At 39.0% G+C, this 13430-nt stretch overlaps 1 protein-coding gene across 2 annotated transcripts in view; it reads right to left on the bottom strand.

Moving 5' to 3' along the window:
- Window positions 1–13430, bottom strand: part of CASK (calcium/calmodulin dependent serine protein kinase) — a 144447-nt gene that overhangs the window by 114932 nt on the left and 16085 nt on the right. For both annotated transcript variants that reach the window (XM_026042843.1, XM_026042841.1), the window contains exon 2: window positions 1443–1548. In XM_026042843.1, coding sequence (XP_025898628.1) covers window positions 1443–1519 — 77 coding nt within the window. In that variant the 5' untranslated portion in view covers window positions 1520–1548. The remainder of the gene's footprint in view (window positions 1–1442; window positions 1549–13430) is intronic.

The following is a 13430-nucleotide window of genomic DNA, read 5'->3' on the forward strand; positions in this document are numbered from 1 at the left end:
TATTTGTGTTGTAACTCTAATTGGTCAGACTTGCTTTTTATATAAAACAGTATAAGTGATTATAGGTTCATCACTCAAAGATGATTACAGCTTTAGTCTCATATTTCTGAGCTACCAACAAGGTTTAAAAAAAAAAAAAAAAGAAGTTTTTGCCTCTTTCAAAATCCTGTTAATCATCACTGTATGTCTCCCTAAGGTATACATAACTACTTCATAAGACGATAATTGAAGTCCCTTGGTCCACACTTTGGGATTTGAGGAATAAAACGGAACATGAAAGTCACTACTGAAGTGAAGCTTGCAGAAAGGACAGTATAAAACAATTATTTCACAAAAATATAATTTTATAGATTTACCTTAAAAAACATCAACCAAAACCACCCATTGTATGAGGAAAACTGTCTGTTTACTCATCTAAAGCCAAATTCTCGATTCTTGTGGAAGTATCAATTCAGGCTACCGTGACGTGGTCAGTAACATAAGGTAGAAAGATGAGGGAAATTAACAGTATATAAATGTACATATTCATGGTGTGTCTGAGCTTGTATAGACAAACAGCAAAACAAGTTGATAGACACAAAAAAAGGAAGACTGAGCATGGAAAAACATAAAAGAAAGAACAAACCAATGTATTAACTTTGTTGCAGACACATTTACAATGTTTTTCCAGGTGACCCAACTACTATGCTCTGTGCGGTACACACAGGAAAACTAATGTTTAAAGGGAAGATGGAAGGCCACAAACTTTGAAAGACCTACAAAAGAAGCACAAATTAGTGCTCTACCTGCCAGTTTTCATTCCTCACAGTTAGCTAAAGCTTAAGGAAGACTAGTAATTTTCCTTCCAGGGAGGAATGTGGAGCCTTGGGGGCTTCCTCTCCTTTTCTCCCCTCATTTTCAAGTGAAAATAGCTCTGCTCAAAAGTAATGTTTTGTTTCATTCTTCCATACTGTAATGGTGCCAAAATGTTTGCCTTAAAGCTTTCTAAATACATTTTTGAACAAATGCATCTTTTTTTCCACATGAAATTAATGGTATAATGAATTCTAAGAATCACAGAATACATTTTTATCTAGTAAAGGAGAAGTACTCAACAAAAAAACTGTGTGTAAAAACAAAACCCTACAACCACAACAGCACACTATGTGTCACCCAAAAGAGACGGCCACCAGGTAAGAGACTTAAGTCTTACTCTCATGTACTGTATTAGACACTTGGCAGGCACAGTCTGTCCCTTAAAAGGCTTTCAAGAAGCACCATGAAGCACTTAGCCTCTGTAATAGCTTTTTAATTTGTGTCAATCTATACATGCCAGAAATAAATGCTTTCATACCACTCAAGACTTCTAAGCTACAAAACAGGCAGGTGGAAGCAAACATAGTTTAAAGGATTTTATTTAGCAAACGGCAACAAAAAGGTAAAAACTGAAGAGAGAAACTTACAACTCAAAAACCATATAAAGCATTCCATCTGAGCTGTACGTCTCCAATAACTCCACAATATGAGGATGCTTCAGCATGTGACAAATACTGGCTTCCCTCTTCAGATCTGTAGAAGACAAAGTAGCATATTAGTTGTATATTCAAGCTGTGGAGTACATTAAAAATAGAAATAAATAAGAAAAAAGAAGAATATAAAATGGTTAGAACACATATTTGGAAGGAGGCACACAACTAACATTTCTAAAATATTCCTTAATATACATAACACTGACAAGATAATAATTCTCCTTCAGCCCTCAGGTATGAATTAAATTAAATAACCTATATAAAGACACAAAAATTTATGACACAAAAGACACAAAAGCTTTCATGATTTGACCTGTTAGCAAAATGTCTTCTGGGTCATACCCTGAAGAGCTGTATGGTAACAGATTCCTTCAATGCATATATGTAGACCACATCAAGATTTTCATGCTAAATATCCCACATCCCTGAAAAATTATCGCTAAATACAAGAGATTCAGGATAGCACTCCGTTGCAGTCAGCACTGTTAACTCCAACACACACAGAAGCACAGAGGAGCTCAGGGAGCACTGCTGCGGGAGCACTTCCCAACATCTCCAACTCCCTGCACAAACAGCATCAACCACAGCAGGTTGCCTAAGGTTGTGCAGACTCCACAGTCTCGCTGTCAATCCACTCCAGTGTTTGATCACCATTTTAGCAAAAACAAACAAACAAAAACTCATAACAACAAAAAAAGTTAAGTTTTTTCTTTTTTTTTCAGTTGGAAGCCAGTAGCTGACGGTGTTGCCCAGCTCCAGCGTTGCCTACTATTGACCGATACTAGGTCCAGCATTGTTCAACTTATTAATCAGTGACACGGCTGAAGGGACAGGGCGCACCCTTGACAAGACGGCTGGTGATAAAAGCTGGAAGGAGCGGCTGAGAGGCTCAGAGGGTTGGGCTGCCATTCAGAGGGAGCCAGGCAGGATGGAGAGACAGGCAGAGAGGAACCTCATGAGGTTCAACAAGGACAAGTGCAGGGTCCTGCCCCTGGGGACAAATAACCCTGGGTAACAGTACAGATTAGGGGTTGACCTGCTGGAGAGCAGCTGTGTGGAGGAGGAACTGGGAATCCTGGCGGACTGCAGACTGTCCATGAGGCAGCAATGGGCCCTGGTGGGCATGAAAGCCAATAGCATTCTGAAGTGCACTGGGAAGAGCGTTGCCAGCAGGCCAAGGGAGGTGATCCTCACCCCTCCCTCCAGCCTGGTGAGGCTGCATCTGGGACGCTAGCTTCAGTTCTTGGCTCCCCTGTACAAGAGAGACAGGGAACTACTGGAAAGAGCCCAACAGAGGGTCACCAAGACCATCAGGGGAACGTAGCATGTCTCACAAGCAAAGGCTGAAAGCTGGGCCTGTATCGAGTCTGCAGAAGATCCCCCGCTCAGCCTTCTCTTATCAGTATGTATGAATAGCTGAAGGGAAGACGGATGGTGCCAGACTGTTTTCAGTGGTTCCCAGGGACAGGATGAGAGGCAATGAGCACAAATGGAAACACATGAAGATCTGTCTGAACATAAGGAAAAAACAATTCACTGTGAGGATGTGACAGAGCACTGGACAAGGCTGCCAAGAGAGGTTATCCTTGGAGATAATTCAAAAGCCATCTGGGCAGGGTCCTGGGTAAGGTGACCCTACTTGAGCAGAAGGGCTGGGCTAGATGATCTCCAGAGGTCCTTTCCAATCTCAGCCTGTCTGTGATTCTGTAATTTTTGAGATGACATTTATTCTAGGTGACCTGTTTTAGCTTGGATTCCTGTTCTAAAGAAGAGAATTTAAAAAAAAAAAAAAAAAGAAAAAAACAAACCAACAGTTGTGAATAAGGTAAGAGAAGAAGCTACTATCAAATCTCTCAAAGGTTACCAGGTTTTCATATTAATATCAAATGCTCTTTATTTCTGAGTACAAATCAATCCCATTTTCATAGAAAACACACACAAAATGCTGTGCTGAACTGATTTTTCCCCCTCATTTATTAAAAATATAGGAATATTTATCTGCATTACAAGCTCTTCACTAAACTTTTTTTAAAAAGGTTCACTCTAGAAAAAACAGCAGAATATAGACAGACAGCAGCCTCAATCACAATTTGCGAAAGGAAACGTCAGTCTACGTTCTGAAGCAGATGTCTTAGTTTTCTACTTTCCCTTCGTGTGACTTTCCGTTGTTCAAGAAGCACCTACATATCTGCTTAGGGGGAAAAAAAATCTGTTCCTCTGTTCAAGAACACTTAAGCATCCTCTTGTGCTACACAACAAAGAAAGCTAAAATGCAGTTTTTTTTTTATACAGGCAATACCAAATTTCTAATATAAATTAAGAGCATTCAGGACTTCAGGAAGCAACATGAATATTCTTTCATGTGAAAAAGCATTCAACAGTTTACAAAGATTTATACTACATTCTCAATTTGCTAGTCATTTTAAAAGTAAACTCAGAAATAAAATACAAAATTTGGAAATAATTGCATCTTAATCCAAGGAAATAATTTTTTTCAGGAACATAAAGGGCAGTTTTACTTCCTATAACTTTCATAACACACTTTTAATATGAACAAGTCCACGACAACTTCGCAATTCTAGCCTAGAAGCAAATTGAGCAGAGCAATTCTTTAAGGATCATTATGTAACATCATCTTAAGAAGTGCAAATAGAGCACTGAAAAGAAGCAAGTAGCTGCCTACTTTTCCTGATGCAGAAGAAATTTAACGAAATTAATGTAAAATTTGATCTTTACAGAGAGATGAATTTCTACTAAATAAGAGAACTGTGGTATGTTTTCACTATTCAAAATACTCCTTCACGCACAGGGACTACTCAATTCACATCACAAAACCCCTTTCCATCACACTGAGGCACTGATCCAGCACTCACTGGTTACTATTCCTAAGCAGCTGATGTGTGTTTGGACACTGACCCCCAAAATGGAGTCCTCAAAAGCATTAAGAAGGGTAATTGCTATAAATAACAGTGAGAAAATAGAGATTACTCCTTAACAGAAAACGTAAAACATAGGCACCACTTTAAAAATTCCCATGGGAGTTGACTATCTTATATCCTGAGCATACTGACCATTCTAGAAAACACTCAGATTTTCCTTTCAAAATCTGATATATGAGCTCTAGACGTCATATCAAATATACTGAACTATGTTCATGGTATCCTGCAGCATGGAAGCTCTCAAGCAGCCCAATTTATTGTACTGTTTTTACATCCTTAGAATCTTTTTACAATCTTAAAAGTGACATATGCAGAGACTGCAGGAGCTGCATCTTTTTTGGGGCAGGACATCAAGTTTCTTGGCTAGACAGAAGAGAGGAAAATGTCATTTTTGGACATACAGTATCCTGATTGTCCAAGTTTAGTCATCTAAAAAATTAATTCTCTATCCACACTTTGGGTACAACAGTATTTTGAAAAGCTGTATCTATCTGTATCACCAGCAAACTGTTTATAATGCTTCTATACATTTTATACAGTCTATGATTGTATATAGTTTAAATAGAAGTGGTAGTACTAAGTTTTAGAATGAAATAAATGCATCTTTTTTGTTTTCTCAGAGAAATCATCCCAACCTACCAACATACCAACCTACCAACATCTAGTAATTAAGAGTATTGTACTTCACTACCACTTGATTTCCACTCTCACCATGATTATGAACTGCAGACAGCAGTGTCATGGATCACGGGCCGGTTAACAGTAAGTTACTCACATTAGTGTTTTACTTTGGGGCAAGAGAGCACTTTTGAAGCACATCTTCCAGTCGCTGCCACTTACCACCATCCCTTGGTTCACATCATGGAAGAGGTGCTGAGCACAAGAACCGCAAGTCTTCCAGGTAAGATTAACCTGGAGGATGTGCTCCAAGAACATTCCTGACACCGTAGCTGTGAACAGACATTGGAGTGGCAAGACCAGACCGGTGCCAGTTCCAAGTATCCCTCCCAGAACACATACAATGCAGATGGTGGCTTCTCAGCACCATCTGTCTCACTCTCTAAATGCACCGTCACTCGTTGGCATTGACGGTGCCAGGCTGTGCCAGACACTCTGCTTCAGGAAGTCGGAGGAGCTCCCAGCTGGACACGCTGCTGCACCCCTCTGCCCCAGGACAACACTCAGCAAGAACACCCAACAAACTCCACATCCAGCCCAACGGCAAATCCCTGTTTTACCAATTGGCTTCATGCCTGAGGCCACAGGTCCAGAGAGGGAAACTTCTGTGGCAATGGGAGCTTAAGCACAGCATTTCCATCATCTCCAAATCTTCCCTTCTATAATCAATCTGTACCTTAACAAACATGCTTAAAGCAAGTATCAGAAACAAATGCATGTGGCCCTTGATAAAAAGCAGTCAGCAGAGTAATCAACAATTAAATCCACAACACGTGTGAGAGAGTTACCCCCAAAATCATTCTTTAAAAGTAAAAAAAAAAAAAAAAAAAAAAAAAAAAAGGAAAAAAAGGCAGAATGTGATTAACAACTAATACTTAGCAACAAGTTACCATTTCTGAGTCCCCATGCAGAAACCTTTTGGGCTCTCCCAACTGGAGACACTAAAGGAAGAAATCTGATTGCTGGCATCAGACATTTACAGGCAGTTTTCTGCATTCTGAGTAACTTCTAATCTATCTACTCATTTTTCAGCCTGTGTTTGGTTGTAACAATGACTTTTCATCAGGAGCTTGGTGTCTTGAACCTTTTCAAAGCAACTTTCATTCCCCAGCTTTTTCTTTTTTTTTTTTTTTTTTTTTTACACTTTTTATAAAGTATCCATCATAATAATAAAAAAATCTAAATGTCACCTTTCCCAAACTGAACAAACACACAAAAATGGTAGATAAGCCTTCTCTCAGTTTATCTCAACAGCAGGTCAGTGAAGTAGGGGAGACAGGGAAGCAGATGGCAAATGCGCATAAGCAAAATGAAGACTTCCTGAAATTCAAGTTCACAATCTGTACTGGAAAACGATGCTAGTGGCTCTCTGCTTCCTGCTGCAAAATAGCTGAATCATAAACTCAATACATTATTTTAAAGGGGAAAAAGAAATGCATCTCTCCATTAGAAGTGTGGGTGTCCAAACAGAAATAGGGTGGCCGAAAAAGTTCAGGAACCTCCGCTGTAAGATAAGAAAGCCTTTCTTTTCCTTCCAGCTTTGCTCAGACTTCAACAGTTAACGAAAGAAAATTAGGTATAGCTGTTGGCTATCAAACTACAGTGTACCACTTTATGGAAGAGGGTTCCCAAATGATAGCGCTATTCCATATTTTATTTAATTTCATGTTCTTAGTATGCATAATAGCCTGACATTCAAAATCTTCCCAACTACTAGATGTTGCTAACATTACAAGCCACAATTAAAAAAAGTTTGTGATTCAATGAACTTTTTTAAAAGGAAGTGGATGGAGCAGATGTGTCAGAATATGCAGTGATTTTTTTTTTCCATTTTTTTGCTTTTAATAAAATAAAATAAATAAATAAATAAGAGTCAAAGTGTATGGCCTCTGTCAGGAGCACTGACCTGGCAAAATGCTCATCCTTAAAAAGTCACAAAGGCAGCCTTTAATGAAAGGACTGAAAGGCAGTTATGATTTTCTAATTGTAAAGGCAAAACAAACTGACAAATACTTTAAAGCAGCAGCTCCATTAAAAGCCACTGTTGTTCCCTACAGGACAACTCGCTCTCCTCTCCTGCACCACCTCATTTCCACACTTGCGCAATTTTATTTGTGCAACTGCACAGTAAACGGGAATAGGGAACAGACTTCAGTGAACGCATTTTTTCCCTTTCCTCTCCCCAACTACTTCTCAGTTAAACTAGTTCCTTAAAGGTTGGATATCTGCATGAACACAAGCAAGCACTGCTACACCGCCCAGATTACAGCAGTATTTCCCACGTCAGCGACAGCAGCAGTGCTGGCTTAAAGCATTTCACAATCAGTCAAATAGTAGTCTCTTATGACAGCAGTTTCCTCCGCATCAAGACTGATGAAATCAGAAAACTCCAATCTCGAGTTTTTCCAGTATTATCAGGCTATGCACATTTGTGGTAGCTTTATACTTTTCTACTTTCAACTGAAATTCAAACTCAAATTGAAAACTGCCCTTACAAACCAGGCCCCAGGGCGCTCTCCACTGCCTCAGCCTGTGGGGCTCCCGCCGCCCAGAGGCAGCCCCTGTGCCCACCGACTTCTCACAAGGTGGCAACACAGATCAGGCCTTGACCTGCTCTCAGGAGAAGGAACCTGTCAGTTTTAAACTACTGGTCTGATTAATGAGGATGAGAATTCAGACCACAAAATGAAACAGAAAATGTATTCCACACCAAAATAATGAACCTACAGCCACAGTTAAGTACCTCCTATCAAGATGCTGTGGAAGAACATTCTGTCTGCTTCACTGTGGGAACAGTTCAGAGCCCATGACTGTATATTGCTATTAAACACATTAATAATTGTATTAAAGGCCCATAATATATTTAAACAGAGTTTCTGGCTGCTGCAAGCCAGAAGTTCTTTGTTTAAATAAAACTGCAACAGAAAACTGGATTTATTGCTTCAAAGTCCAGCAACAAAACATTAGAAAAACAGACCTTGTGAGAAGTTCTGCTTAAATCTCTAGGGTTTCTCCTGTTCAACATTTCACTATGCAGTAGCATGGACATCTCAAGTATTTTGGCCAAAATTTGCTTGAGCAGTTCAAGATAGCTAAAGATCAGTCTCATCAGGCCTTTAAATGAGTTTTTGTTTTGTGAGGATAGTTAAGATTACCTCAAATACTTCGTCCTCAAAGGCAAAAGAACATTATCAAGAACAATCTCGAAATACTGATCCTGAAAAAAGTTGTGTAAACACTTTTTAAAAAATTGTCTAAAAACTGTAAAATCTGTATTTCTGTTGTCTTCCTTTAGTTTGAAACGTTTCCTTCTGTTGCTTAGCTTCTACCTGAATGACACATATCTGTGTCATTCCTGGTATCGGCACAGAATCTCAATTTTACAGGAATTCAGGAATCTGAAAGACAAGGGAAACCTATTCTTAAGAAATTCATCTACTCCTGATAAACTTTTCTAGAGGGGTTAAATAAGCCATTACACTGCTGATGCTGAGCACTAACACCAGCGAGAAGGTGCCCAAAAGTATCCCAGAAAGGGAACCACAGTTAAAGGTGTTTCTCAAACATCAAAACTTAGTGTTTTGGATCAGAGTTTCTTTGTCTAGAACTCCTGGAGTCTGCACAGACGACAAAAAAAAAAAAAAAAAAAAGCAGTTGTTTCCTCATGTTAGGCAGCAACTATACACCTGTTTTGCCTATAGCATCAAGCCCAGACAATACAGGCATAAACAGAAGCTGAAATAACAACCTCCAGACAGATTAATTCTGTAATGTTGCATAGCTCAGTTAATGACAGCATTTTAGCTGTGGAAGTATGAAATGCAGCAGGGATTCATACATTCTTGTGCTTAGGTGGCTAAATTAATGCAAATGCCACTATATGATACTGTACTGGGACAGGTCGAGCAGCAAAAGCTCTAAAATAAAGATTATCTATCAGGCACTGAAGAGATGCGCACTAAGGAACAGGTGAGTGGAAAGCTTTTAGCATAATGCCAATTATGTCTGACTATAGCAGAGTGAGAGATGAATTCTGAGGAATAACTAATTACCTTAACAAAACTTCCACTGTGGTTCAATGACTGAACACTGCCGGAAACCAGCAAACTCTTTTCTCTAAGTATTACCATCAGTTAGTGAGGTTATTAAATGGATGAAAGCAAGCAGTAAAAATCCAGGGTCTTGAGAAAAAAAAAAAGTTCGTTTTGTTTTTGCTTCTGCATGTGAGTTATTCTTCTGCATGCGATTATTAGCAAGTTAAAGACAAGCTTTTTCTCTCCTTTGTTACCTGACACACTATAAAACAAGTTCTATAAGACATGGGCACAGACTCTGCAGAATCCATTCTTTCTCAGTACTGTCAGGATTTAATGCTGCAAAGATTCAACCAAATTTATTACTTCCATGTACTCATAAAGTATATTTAGATATTCACTATTAAAGTAACAATGCTTCAAAGACATCATTTTCCCCTTTTCTGCTTATGCAGCCTCTGGAATCAGTACCCTTAAAATATCCTCACTCGGAAAAAAAAAAAAAAAAAAAAATCTAATTTTAATGATGTTGCGAGTGCAACAGAGCTAAAACTTGGTTATAGCAACACCCAAATCACAGCTGTAGGAATAAAGTCTTAACTTGTCTGGGACTGCACAAGAGATTCAGAATATTGCAATATTTTCTGAACAGTCACTAAAGCTTTTCTCTGCAAACTAGTGGAAACTGACAGACACTATATACATAAAAAAAATTACAGCTGAACGTATCCAATGACTACTTTTGCCCATGAACTGTTTTCTGACTATTTTAGAGGGACTTTCTCCCTCCCACTGAAATTCCAGGTGGTGTCAATGGCTACAACCACACCTGAATCAATCATTACGAACAGAAGCCACAGTTTTCAAAAAACAGACTCATTTTCTCCACTGTGAGGTGTTTTACTGTGTGTTTCCAGGACTCACATGAATCCAGAAGCGCTTTCAGCAAATAGCTGGTGCATTTTCTTCTTTTCTTGGCTCTTGAGTGCAAAAGCTTATGCTAACAACAATATGCTTTGTACTTCAGATTAAATGGTCAAAGTTCGCTATTACATATTACAAGTTCACAGAGAGAGTAGAACTATTATTCATATCCTCTCTGCAAAATTCAGTTTTATAAAAGCACTAGGAAAACAAAAAACCATAATTCACAAGGGCCTTTTTGTTGAGGCAAACAAATTTCCTTTCCCCATTAGCTATAAATAAATAAATGCCTATCTATATTTCATTCATTAGGATGAAAGATTTCATGGATATGATGGGATACTTAGAAATGTAAAACAAAATTTAGCTAACCAATGCAAGTAATGAGAGCCCTGTTCCAACTCATAGATCTCTTAAACTACCTTTTCTGTCCACATAGCAAAATCAAAACTGGGTTTTTAACATAAGGCAGGTGAAATCACCAGCTGAATGTAGCATTGCCCTGATCTGAAAAACAACTTGAATCAAAGTTGGACAAAACACATTCTGACGCCCTCGCTGACGGGGGAAGCAGATACTAGTTCCTGGCCTGATCTCCCCTTCACAAATCTCTTCACCCTGCACTGGCAAAACAAACTTCCAGAACTGATTAGCTTAAAGGCAGTATATGTAAAACCACTTCAAGGCATGCAGATACAGGATAGTCTTTTTCAGTCAATATCTGAATTAATAAACCCTGATGGAGCTGAGTTCGCTCCATGCAAGTTCACCCGAAAGCCTCAGTGCCCCTGATTGCACATGAGCTATTAGGGCAGCCAGACACGAGCTGGCAGGATGACATTTGTGCTGTGGATCTGCGGGCGTGTGGAAACACCGCCAGGAGGAGAGCACCAAGAAAACTGAAACCCTTTGAACGGTCCCTTTTGCAGAGAGCTTGCAAACTGTGCCAAACACAAGCTCACGGTGTGCACTGGGAACAGGCTCCTGCTTTCCCACACATCCCATTGCACTCACCTTGGTGGATTTTTTTTTTTTTTCTCATCAGCTACTCATAGTCATTTCTCTGGCTGTTTCAACCATCGTCTTGTATTAATCTAGATCTATGAACAACTAAGGAAACAAAGCAGTTTCAGAGCACAGAGAAGTTCACAGTTTGCAGGTATCAGATGCTTTGCACACACTGCAGTCAGTCTAGGTAAGCATGGCTATAACTTTAAAACAAAATAAACAGCACCACAACCGTAAGTGGGGGAAAAATTCACTGAAAACTCTGAAAAAAACTTTCTAAATCATTGAACCTTCAGCACTAAATCTGAACCTGAAACTTAGAAATTTTTTGAAGCTTTTCTGTGACATTACCTTTCATTTTCTCCTTTTTAAAAGCCACAGAAAATCACAAAACTGGAACTTAAACATTATCTTACCACAAACAATTCTGTTGAACTGATGTTTTCCTGTCTCAATAACAAACACAGAAACAAAAGTGCAATGTGATGCCAGCAGTGAATACTAGAATCAAAGAATGACTAAAGCAAAGTTGCATCTCTCATAAGAATATTGAAGAGTTTCTGCAAAAACTAATGTGCCAGAAGTCTACAAAGTTAAATGCCAAGGTAAACTTTAAAGCAAGTTGCAATGGACGGGGGAATTTAATGAGAAAAGTGACTGAACTGTAACTTAATACTGACTATTTCTCCTACTAACTGCTCTCAGAGCTTTGCTGTTTTTAATAGCAAATTTGACTTAATTAAAAGTGGCATGAAACCAGTTGTCTGTTAGTATCCATGGAAATCTCATTCATTATGTCTATTTTGTAAAGGTATTTTAATATACTTGATCTATAACATACTATAATCTAATATACTTGATCTAATATACTATAATCTATTATCTATGCAGAATATATTCATAATGTAATTAATAAGCAGAAAAAAGTAAGAAAACTTTTTTTAAAAAAAAAATCTATTTTTAAGAGCTCAGGAATCTTTCTCCACCCATATACCTCTGTCCTTCATTACTATTTTTTCAGTATAACCAGCACCACCACCATATCAGATGAAGAGGAAAGGTGGCTTTTTTTTTTTTTTTTTTTTCTTTAACATTCTATAATCTTTGAAGATCTAACAAGTCCTGGAGTTGCAGCAGGCACCAACTAGGACCTGCCCAGACATCAGACTTGAAGCCTGAAACAGATTTCACTCGTTTTTACAAGGTCTTTATTGACAGAGGAAAAGGTGGCAGGTACATGAAACACCATCAGAGAGCTCTCCTGGAAACCTTGCCGATGGATGGAATTCTTCTAACAACCAAAGCAAATCATCTGACTTCAGGACAGAGAACTACCCTAAACTCCTCCTCTCCCCGCTTTACTGCATCATTAGAGTGGTTGCTGCATTATGGAGTCATGTCAAAACAAAACACCTGGTGCTCCAGAGTAGAAGCAGAGAGAACAGGCCCAATTAGCCAACTTGAATCCCCACCCTGGGTCAGTACCATCAGGCTTCATACTCTACAGCTAGAGCAAAAGGAAGTCTGTAATGGCAGCTTTCCCAACAATATTTTCATTGCACTTACGTATGACCAGTTTATTCACTCACGACAGCTGCTGAGTAATAATGATTTAACACAACTGGCTTCTCTTCAGTTCCCCTTTCACTCTAACCAGATGCTCGAGGAATTTGAGAGTAGTGGGAGCCTGGAGAGCAGAGGATTCAGGTGAATTTGCATGTCACCCTCACATCTCAAAGTCGGTCTTCATGGAATTAATTTTCTTTAAAAGATCAGATTCTGAAGACTCCACGATTAAGAGCTCATAATCATCATTTTTTGAAAGCAAAGCCCCCTGACTGCAGGACCACCTCTGCCAAGAAGGGGTGCTCAAGCATGTTGCTTACTCAAATCCGCATGGAGCTCCAGGTGGCTGATTAGCAGACAGATCAGGGTGGAGATATTACTGAACAGGGCAATCAAAGTATTTTCTGCCTTGGAGCGAATTTTCACAACTGAAGAGAGTTACAAACTGTCAGTGTCACAGTAAATCTTAAATGCAGCAATTATTCATTGTTCATCAGTGTGTGAGGATGGATGTTTCTCAAGGTATATGTACTAACTGCACACAGAGCATTGGGACTGCCTTAGGAACCACTCCCAGTATTCAGAAGACTCCTCTATTCTTCAACTGATGTAAACCACAGCTTCTGCCACAGAATTACAGCGTTCTGAGAGCACAGCTGAAAAGTCAACATCCATCCATCTATCCCAGTGGAATTTGTCTTTGGAAGAATACTTGAGGAAACATCCTCTTGTGAAAGAACACTTTGAGAAGAATTAACCTTAGTGAACCTTAT

Source organism: Nothoprocta perdicaria, unplaced genomic scaffold (genome assembly GCF_003342845.1).
Source record: "Nothoprocta perdicaria isolate Ctin4 unplaced genomic scaffold, notPer1 scaffold_315, whole genome shotgun sequence".
Classification (NCBI taxonomy): domain Eukaryota; kingdom Metazoa; phylum Chordata; class Aves; order Tinamiformes; family Tinamidae; genus Nothoprocta; species Nothoprocta perdicaria.